At 38.2% G+C, this 10,652-nt stretch overlaps 1 protein-coding gene across 1 annotated transcript; it reads left to right on the top strand.

Moving 5' to 3' along the window:
• The first annotated feature begins 2,173 nt into the window (after nucleotides 1-2,173).
• LOC145426091 (Fc receptor-like protein 5) lies at nucleotides 2,174-10,529 on the top strand. Its single transcript, XM_080299632.1, has 4 exons — nucleotides 2,174-2,228; nucleotides 6,662-6,925; nucleotides 7,047-7,316; nucleotides 10,394-10,529. Exons 1-4 carry the CDS (start codon nucleotides 2,201-2,203, stop codon nucleotides 10,510-10,512), a joined length of 681 nt encoding a protein of 226 aa, XP_080155758.1. The 5' UTR covers nucleotides 2,174-2,200; the 3' UTR covers nucleotides 10,513-10,529.
• Nucleotides 10,530-10,652: the final 123 nt, after the last annotated feature.

Here is a 10,652-nt window from a genome sequence, read left to right as displayed (position 1 = left end):
TACTATGATTGAGGAGTAATACCTAAACATAGGAGAAATATTGATACACAGACACACATACACAGACAGTAAAGGGAACAGGAGCTATTGAGAGTCTGGGCTTGGTATATGTAGGTCAGTTAAATTAGCTGCACCTGCTGTAGTCAGCCCTTACACACACAGACACAGAGAGAGGTGTCAGTTTTCTTCAGTGTATTTCTGACATTCAGGATTCCCCTAGAACAAATGGCCATAATTTCCTAACCGTAGAGGCTAGAACGGTCATTCAGGCATCGTTTTATTCAGAAGAGATGGGGGAATCTTCAGGTCTTCATAATTCAGAGATAAAACATAAATTATTAAAGATATATGACTTGTAATACACTGTAACTGAGTAGAGGCGAAGCAAAAACTGCCTTGACTTGCGCTCAAACAACCTTTGGTAACTCTAAATCTATATGGAGCATCAAAATCATTCTTTCACCATAAGAAACAGCAGGCTTAGGTGAACAGTCATGGAAATTTTCAGGGCTCTGTGGAAATCCATCAAAAAGATATGACGAGAGAAAAAAGTGGTTCATTTCCAGAGATTGAAATCTGATGAAATCTGAGCGAGGGACAAATTTCCTACCCTCAAACAAGTCCAACTCATTTCAGAATGGTAATAGGTGAGAAAGAAATTCTTGAATTGTGAGCGTCAGGAGTGTCTGAACATATACGGGGACAAGCCTCATGTCTTAACTTCGCTTCGTTAAGGAGATATGACAATTTGAAAATGCCTCTCATTAGAGAAATCCAGCGGTGATTTTGAACAAACTCTCCATTGAGGTTATATGGAGAGTTTTCTGACTTTGTGTTACTCTGAGGAGATTTGCAAAATATCTATGAGTCCCACAACAATGATAGTGACATTTTCTGAAAGCCAGCAAAAATACCTACGTTTTGATGTATAATTTGTGGGGCTTGAGTGGAAATTGAGCGAGTAGCAAGAAGTTGTTTGGACATGAAGAGAAAATTCAAACAGTTTCACTGTCCCCTCTGAGTTAATTGCATAGCAACCATAGCAACGCATGTATTTTCTGAAAAATCACAATTTTGCAACTGAAAACTCAAAGAGGGATAAGATTAAAACGGTAGAAGATCTGAAAAAGCTGAATCATACAGGAATAGCCAAATCATTTGAGAACATTTTAAAGTTTGAATGGAGTTTCTAGGTGAAAGTATGAGGCAGTAGTTAAGTTTCAAAGACAAGAAAGTTTTAGCAGAATTGTGGAAGTTTCCCATTCATTTCAATGGGACAAATTAAAGGAAAAAAGTGTAATATTTTAAAAAGTATAATAGTAATAAACACCAAAAGTCATAGCCGGCATTAGCAGAAAGAGCAGAACAGTTTAGATCCCCCATCAGAGGAGCAGGTGATATTCATGGTCCACTATGTTCAAAGAAAGTAAAAGAAAATTGATGACAGCACACACAATATTCAAATTGAGGTTTTAAATGGTGCATTGATTTGTAATCAAAAGCATTTAAATGACATCACCACCAGGGTCAGCTGTTCAGTTGGCAAGGTCATATCTGTATGATTGATATATGTGAAGGGAAGAGACTTCTTCTCTCCCCATCTGACAAAATTAACCTTTTTGTCTCCGTATTCATCCATTCAGATTTAACAAAGTCTCTTTCACAGCTCTTTACTCATCCAAGCTCCACTAATGTATGCAGTGTTGGAAAGATTTCTTTTCATCTCTACAAGGTTAAAGATGAATGTGAAATGTCGCATGTGTCCTGAGTTTGAATATTTTAAACTGTGAAATAAGGCTGAAGAATACAAAAAACCCCATTGACTGGAAACAGGAAATACAAAACTCACAGCAGTTATCTACAATGATTACTGTGAATAACCTTTACTGATGTAATTTGGATTAAAGAGGAATGTTTTTACTGCTGTACAACCGTCAAAGCAAATATGTTGTAAGTAAGATGATTAACCACTAGGTGACACCAGAACATTTTGATGTTAAACTTTAGCACAGACAACATGCACAACCTTAGCCTAAATAAATGCAAAGGTCTTGCATGTCCAGCATAGGGTACTTGATGGTTTTCTTTTAATGTTATTTTGGGGCTGTGCGTTGTGTATGTGTGGGCAGGCAGTGTCAGGATGTGGTTTAAATGTGTTAGAGTTTTCTTAGAGAAACAAAGTCATCTTTAAAACAGGACGATGATCGCACCAGTCTGCCTCATGATCAGTAAGAAAATTGACTTTTTATTCCATATTTGTCAACAACAGATCTTTGTTTGTTTTTACATTTATAGCTTGCATGCAGTTTTTCTCATTTGCAATGAGTCAATTCTTAAATGATGGTTAAAGTTTTAAAAACCTTTTGCAATCCTTTAAAACACTTTGCTACATGTGAACATCAGAAAGCATATTTGTTTTTTTTCTTCTGTAAATTTGAGAAATGAGCCGTGTTGGCTTAGAGCCAAAGGGTTAAAGGGTCTTGTGAGTGGAGTTTGTGTGAGTTCCTGGTAGTCTAACTTCCTCCCACGGTCCAAACACATGCCTGTTAGGTTAACTAGTTATTTTAATTGTTCACAGGTAAGGATGGTTGTCTGTGAACGTTTAGTCAAGTCAGGTCAAGTCAAGTTTATTTATAAAGCACATTTAAAAACAACCGAGGCTGACCAAAGTGCTGTACAATAAAATACAAATATAAAATACAATAAAACACAAGTACATAAAACACCTCACTGATAAAACAATAAATTAAAACAATAAGTTAAACCTTGCTAAAAGCCAATGAGAAGAGGTGAGTTTTAAGAGCAGTTTTAAAAGTTCCTAGGCTTGTGGAGAATCTGATGTGAGGAGGTAAACTGTTCCACAGTCTGGGTGCAGCCACAGCAAAAGCCCTCTCTCCCCTAGTCTTTAGTCTGTACCTGGGAACATCTAAAAGCATCAGGTCTGCTGACCTCAAAGATCTCCTGGGGCGGTAAATGCTAAGAAGCTCTGCCAGGTAAGGAGGTGCAGTACCGTTAAGAACCTTAAAAACCAGCAGTAAAATTTTAAAATCAATCCTAAAAGCAACTGGGAGCCAGTGGAGAGAGCAGAGGACCGGAGTGATGTGGTCTCTCTTTTTGGAACCGGTCAGCATGCGAGCAGCAGCGTTCTGCACCAGTTGGAGGCGATGCAGACAGGAACGATCTAAACCAGCATAAAGGGAGTTACAGTAGTCCAGCCGTGATGTAATAAAAGCTCTGTGATGGACTGATGACTTGAGTCCTTGGGTGTAATCTGTCTCTAAACCCCTGTAAGCTGGGCAGATTCCTGATTTTGTGCGTTTTATGATTTTGAATTTGAATTCCTCTCGTACACGTTAATGCGACATCAGCTGTCATGGCTGTTATAACTCGCATCACTTCATACATGGTGGAATATTTACATGGATTAGTTTTCCCTGAAGCTAACAGTAACCCTTCTTGAACATTCATGGTCAGAAGTTTCCATACACTCATCAGGGGAGTGAATGTTGAGGTAATTGTGGGCTTTTAATGGTTTCTTCAACTGTTCTTACATCTTTAATGACTTTAAAAAACTAAACAAAAAAAGGTTGAAATATTTGGTTAACATTTAACAAATATTAGTGACAGCCAACAACAAGCTGCAGGCATAACTCTGATGGGAAGTTTGACCTCTCTTATTGGCAGAATGTTTTGGTTCTGGGTCTTTGACCCAGCTCTTTGAGGTTACTTTTTTAGGTTAACATATTTGTTGATGTTTGATTTTTTGCTTTGCTAAGAAGTTTTAGGTTTGAGTTTTGGTTCTTTTCATGTCATTGAGTTTACAGCTTTCCCCACTTATGTCTGTGTCTGCTCGCCTTCTGTGGTCTCGCTCCCCTTCTCTCTGTGTCTTGTCTCCCTTAGTTGTTCCCAGGTTTTCCTCCTTGTGTTTCATCCTTGTCTCATCTGTCCTTCATGTGCATCCATGTGTGTTCTCCACAGCCCATCATGTCTCTCGCCGTCTCCATCTTCTCTTTTTGTCTTGTTCCCATGTCTGTTTCCCCCTCTGTCCCAATGTCAAGCTCGCAGAGATGGGCAGTAAAGCGTTACTTGTAATGAGTATTGGTTAATCTGATTACTTTTTTCAGGTAACAAGTAAAGTAAGGGATTACTATTGCAAAAACGGTAATTAGATTACCGTTACTTTCCCATAGAAACGCTGCGTTACTAAAACCGGGATTTTTTTGCGAGAATGTCTCATGACAATGACGTAAGCGAGTGCAACATTCGTGACAACCCGGTCGTTAAGTGATGACGTGATGAATCCTACTTCCGGGTCTAAAGTAGTCTGCGTTTAATATGGCTTTTGTGTTGTTAACATGTTTAATGTTATGTATTTTCTTCTATTTAATCTCAAAAAGCTCCTAAAACAGTCAGTGATCACTGTTGACCTCCCTCGGCTTTTATTACCGCTAATCATTCATTTAAGCTCAGTTTTTAAAACCTTAGGATGTAACTACAGCCCAGCACATGCAGCAGTATATGAATGACTAACCTCGTATTGTGGATGGATTATCTCAGTTGTTCTCCTGACTGAACTTTGGTCCTTTTACAGCATCCTGCCATGCGATTACATTTGTTCCTGACCACCGAGAACACTCACGTTAACTTTTATCGAGTGGAAAAAAAGTTAGCTTGTTTATATTATGCTAACATAGCTGTGTCGCTAGCGGTCACGTAGCACATCATTATATACCAGCTAGCCAAACCTCAGCAACCCTACAAACGTCACTGCTGTTTAGTTTTCTGTCTTCATTTATGCTGGAAGTGATGACAGAGCTGTACGTTTTAATTTGTTTCCAAAACCCCACAGTCAGGACATGCTATATTGTATTTAGATAGAAGCTAGCGAGCTAACTTTCTGCTAACTTCTAACTCCGTTAAATGTCATAAATTCCATTTTCATGGATGCCTGGATGTTAAAGTCAATTGTTACACCTGGTAGAGCAGAACGCTGATCATTTTATTAAAGATGAAAGACTTTAGACAGTTTTTCAACTCTCAGTAATGCCATAGTGATCGTTTGATATATGGACCTGCAGCAGAGTTTAGGCCCAGACAGGCTAGTGATGTTAGGGCTAGTGATGTCAGACCTAACGACCGGACAGCTGTGTGCAGATCAACAGTGGATCATATATCAAGTGTGGGAGAGAGTATGAGCGTGCAGCGTTTAAAGCGTGGAAGTACTGACCTTATTTTGAGTTTGATTCCATAAAAGTGACAAAAACATTAGTGTCCGTTGTGCGTGGGAAGAAAACGTCTTTTTACAGCGAAAAAAACCCCGGTACCTTCCAAGCAAGCACCAAGTGCGCTACCACAGAGAAACTCGCGGATTCTTCCACTGAAGAATTCCACCTGCACCAGGGCAAACCTCCGCCTACACCACTCCTGCTTTACAGGTGAAAATAGAGCAACAGGACCGCTAGTCTTTGATGATATTTATTTTCTGCTGTGTTTTACTTGCATCTATTTGAAAGAGTGAGTGTAAACACACAAAAAAAAATATTTTATGTGCTGGAATTTGCAGAAAATAGGTTTAAATGTTAAACAAATTTCTTCCAGTCAGAGAATGTTGCATATAATTAAATTTTTGCTTGATGCATAAAGTTAAAAGATTAAAACTAATAAAACAAGTTTTAAAAAGAGACTTTTTCATTTGATTACATTTTGTATGATGGATTATGTAGAAAAAGTAGAATTGGGCTGAAAGATCTATCGCTTTATCACCTATTTAGGTTGTAAATCGTGTTTTTAAAAAGTAACTAAGTAACTAAGTAATTAATTACTTTTGAAAATAAGTAATTAGTAAAGTAACGGGATTACCTTTTTGGGGAAGTAATCGGTAATTAGTTACTGATTACTTTTTTCAAGTAACTTGACAAGTAACTTGACCAACACTGCAAGCTTGTGTGTCTTATCCCTACTTTTATTTTTTCCATGTCTATTTAAGTGTTATTTATGACACCATGTTTGCACTGAAGCACCGCAGCAATTTCCTAATGTTGTAAACCTGCCCAACATTTGGCAATAAACCCCATTCTGATTCTGATTCTGATTCTTAGTCTGTGTCTTTGTATGTTACTTCTTAGATCTTCATTCAGATCTTTGGACTTTCCCATTTTTTGAGTATTGGTTAATCTGATGAGCGCTGTGAAACAAGTCCTTTAGTGCTGACAGACATAAAGTACCAGTTGTAGTCAATCAGGATCACCCATGAAAAGGTGACCGTGTCATTAAGTGTCACTTACTAAAAGATTTAAGTGTGTGTATATTGAACCTAAACGTATTATTTTAAACCAGTGCAGATTTGAGGAAAATCGAAAATAAATTCAAATTTGTGCAACCAATTATTGTTTGTGAAATGAATAAAGATGTAATATTAAGATTAGAGATTAAAGTGATTCCACCCTGGAAACAAAACATTTTAAAGAAATCATTAAAAGCCTAACATTACCATGTCGTTCTTGGCAATGTTGAGTTTGTGGAAACTTTTGTCCAAAACGGTCGCTGGTTTGAATCTATGCAGTAGCAGAAAAGGTTTCAGCATCTATGTCATTGATCTTCTCACACTGCATGTTCTGCATGTCAACTAATGTGTCTCAACCTGATGTTTTTGAAGCTGCAGTTGCTACTCTGAGCATCCATCCCGGCAGGTCAGTCTTCTTCTATTATGAAACCGTGACTCTGAGCTGTGCAGTGCCAGGCAGCTTCAGCAGCTGGACAGTGAAGAGAAACACCTCCACAAGGTCTTCTGTTTCATGTGAGACTTGGGGCCAATTAAATGGATCATCCTGCACCATCAAAGGTGTCTACCCATCAGACAGTGGAGTGTACTGGTGTGAGTCTGACAGCAGGGAGTGCAGCAACACCATCAACATCACAGTGGCAAGTAAGCTTGCAATGCCAGATAGTTTATATTAAAGAAAAATAAAATTAACACATTTTTGCAACTTTGTAACCAAGGACAAAAACCAGAGTCAGAGACCACAGTTTCTCTCTCTGCATTTCAGCTGGTGTCATCCTGCAGGGTCCTGCTGTTCCTCTGACTGAGGGAGACAGTGTGACACTAAACTGCTCCTATAAGGAAAAATATGCAAAGGAGTCTACGTCCAATTTCAGTACTGCATTCTACAGAAATGGTGCTTTTATTGGAAATAGGTCTGAAGGAAGGTTGAGCTTTATCCATGTGTCCAAGGAGAACGAAGGCTTCTACAAGTGTGAACATCCCACAAAAGGAGAGTCACCAGAGATTTGGCTGGAAGTGAGAGGTGATGATGATGGTAGGTTTCATGAAGCTTTTGTCTGACAGCGTATAAATACTGTTGCATACATAAAGAAGTTTCATTTATAACTCAGTGATTAAATGGGATGTTTTTTGTATAAACCTGACCACAACTAATTAACAAAGCCTGTTACCACAGTACATCACAGTTCTCTATGTCCCTCTATGCTGCCTGGTGAAAGTCAGGTTTAAAGCTGTAAGTTTTATAGATCCTTCCTGCTGCCGGCCTTACCTTCCCAAACAGCACTTTGCACGTGATAGGGCAGAGGTCTTTATTGGGAGTCATATAGTCTCCCCTGTGCATGGTGTTGGTGAGCGTTGGTGGAAGTGAAGAGGAGAGATGTTGAAATCGGGCTCAAAGGACCAAAGTGTCAGAAAATTTCTCTTATGAAGTGAAACACACAGAATAAGGAGTTACAATGGGTTTATTTTATTGGAAGCAGCAGGAAGCAGAGTTGGCTTCAACTTCTTTACTCAAGTAAAAGTAAAAAAGTAAAGTCTCTGAAATGTACTCAAAGCAAGAAAGTAAAAAGCAGCTCTTTGGAGGATGTTTCTATATTTGTGCTAAGCTAGCTTCATAAGTCATCACTTAACAACCAGATACTCTAGCACAAGACACGTGACTGTCAAAGTAAAACGGGAAATACACAAACATGGGGACCAGGGTGATTAGACATACCACAAGGAACACAATGGAGGCACAGTAACCAAACCTAAAGACTACAAATCACAAAATACTAAAGATAACTTAGGAAGCTATAAATACAAAAAAAACCCTAAACCGCAAGAACCACAAATATACAGAATATTAATGATCAACACATAAACACTGGGTGACCAGATCCAGGATCATGACGGCTGTAATTTAAACACAAAAAGATCCATACAAGGTACCTGTGTTAAAAAAATATAAATGTAATATTGTCATCCTGCTCAGATTTAATCTAAAGTCTGGATTTTCTTTCCATCAAACATGATGTGAAATCAAAATAAGCAAAAACAAAACAAAAATGAGTCCTGTCTAAATTACAATGATGCCATTTTAAAACCTTATTAACCTGCATGTATGCAACAAGTCATTTGTTGTTGCTTTAATATGTAAATACACGCAAATCAGGATATTGTCTTGCTTATTTTCATCTTTTTCTAATTTGCTGATGGGTGATGAGTCATTTGTAAAGTAAAATAGCATGGCATAACACATAATGTTCTTATTGCCATGAAACCCTGTCATCATTACTCATTGATCTGGGCTGAAATTCAGTTTTCTGTATGGCTCTTTTGCACTCACTCTTTCTCAACCCTGGGCGGCTGTGATGCAGACTCTACTGTCAATGTTTCTGTTGACGCTGACTCTAGTGTGACACTAAAATCATTAAGGTAAGCAATGTTGCTGCTTTCAGGAACCGTTGTAATTTTTAAGATTGCACAAACCGTTTGGTTTGTTACGGTAGTTTAGAGAACGGTTGGAAAAAAAACGTCACCGGCGACTGGTTAGGGGATAAAGCGTTCTGTCTGAGCTTGTAACTGTTATTTTGGATGTTATCAGCCTATTGAAAAATAATCAGTGTGGAGCCTCTGGCTGATTAGAGGAAGCCCTGTATCAGATTGCGCCCAACCCCCTCTTTTTCTCTTGCTACCCAGGTTTAATACGGTTATAGCAAAGCACCTCCATCATGGACCTGTGCTATAAATCTGCCCGATCCACTAAGACTCATTGAGGAGTTCCTGAGCTTTCAACCTGGTGGCAAACACATACTGATAATCCTGTTGAAAAATCTAGAAAGTTAATGTACTCACTTAACAGCGACTTTTTAAATATACTTAATATTCATTAATTAGAATGTTAACATTTATCCAGGTATTTGTGTTCAAACTCACAAAAGCGAGGGATGCATAAACACATGACTCATGCACACCCACGCATATAACCAAACATGCACACGTGTGCTTGCTCCAGCACAAATCCACTTATCTCATTTCCTCTGATACTCTCATCTACTCAAGCTTTGCATGACAGTTATGGTTACAATCATGGCTCTAATAGAACACCAATGCAATCTGTTCCTCATAATATACTGCTATACTGTTCAGTGTGCTGCAGCTCTATGACAGATTAGCTCTCCCAGACTTCCTTTTCAGTGTGCCTCAATTTGCATGCTCTTCAGTGTCTTGCCTGCCAATAAAAGCTTGGTCCAGTGCTTGGTCGTCAGATAGTGAGTAAAGAGCTCATTGTGCAGAACAAAGACATTTCTCATGCTTTTTGCATTGAATTGCAGTATATTTTCAACAGCAGCCAATACGAGTATCAAGATACTCTCTGATTTAATGTCCGCTCCAGTAAGCTGCTGGAGCCCGTCTCTCATAAATTTACTTTTTGAATCCACTGGAGACTTGTAGCTATTTCACAGATATCAGTTGTTGTCTTATTTATTACAACGGAAGTTTCAGAATCAGAATACTTTATTAATCCCTAAGGAAATTATCCCATTTTTGTAATGCTATTTATGGCTTTATTCACACATACCCACAACAGTGACAGTTGCTCATGAGTGAACTGGACTTTATGCTGTGCCAGTCTTTATAAACAGTCCATAAAATATGAACAAAGTATTCATATTGGAAGCTTTTGGATTTCCATTTATAGCCCACTGTAGTCAGACCTTTGTTGAGAAATCACATGTGATCAGGCTTTGTTTGCTTACAGGTAAATACTCACGGAGGGTAAACGAGGGAATGCATTAGCAGAAATGGAGTGAAAAGAGAATCAAGACTTGAAAAAAGCAAAAAAAGAAAAGAAGAAAAAAAGAAAGAAAAAGAGAAAAAAAAAAGAAAGAAAAATAATCAATGGCTTTCAGTCCGATACATGTCACCTCCTCTTTGATCTATGACTCAGCACAGTTGTGGGCAGTGACTGAATGCTGTTATCATCACTATAAATCTGTGTAAACAGAGCAAATAAGATTTGGCAGATATGTTGCTGCTGTGAGATTGAGAGGATAAGTGTTCTTAGAAGACTATGGTTAGAAAAAAAAAACAAAAAAAAAGTTGACATATTGATTCTGTGTTTTTCAGGTAATGATAATGATAACACTAACAACCCTGTTAGTGCCGGTGCCATTGGTGTCATTGTTGGTGGGGTTGTCATCACTGTCATCACTGTCATTGCTGTCATTGCTTGGTGCAAATTCTAGAAACTTTGGCAAAAGTGTAAGTAACAGTTTTCTTCTCTTTTAATTAAAAAAAAAACGTCTTACAAAAAAAAAAAAAACAACAACAAGAAAAAAAACTGAACAAACCTGAACAGATTTGTGGCAATTTATAAGTTATTACC

The sequence above is a fragment of the Astatotilapia calliptera genome, chromosome 3, assembly GCF_964374335.1.
Source record: "Astatotilapia calliptera chromosome 3, fAstCal68.1, whole genome shotgun sequence".
Lineage (NCBI taxonomy): Eukaryota > Metazoa > Chordata > Actinopteri > Cichliformes > Cichlidae > Astatotilapia > Astatotilapia calliptera.
Note: the sequence above shows the minus strand (reverse complement) of the source record. Positions and strands in the feature narration are given on the sequence as shown.

What these genes read in the sequence shown, in the direction of transcription:
- LOC145426091 (XM_080299632.1), top strand. Translation starts at nt 2,201, where the DNA reads ATGATCGCACCAGTCTGCCTCATGATCA. An exon ending in ACCAGTCTGCCTCATGATCA is followed by an intron (nt 2,229 to 6,661) that starts GTAAGAAAATTG and finishes TTGAAGCTGCAG; the next exon opens with TTGCTACTCTGAGCATCCAT. An exon ending in CATCAACATCACAGTGGCAA is followed by an intron (nt 6,926 to 7,046) that starts GTAAGCTTGCAA and finishes TCTGCATTTCAG; the next exon opens with CTGGTGTCATCCTGCAGGGT.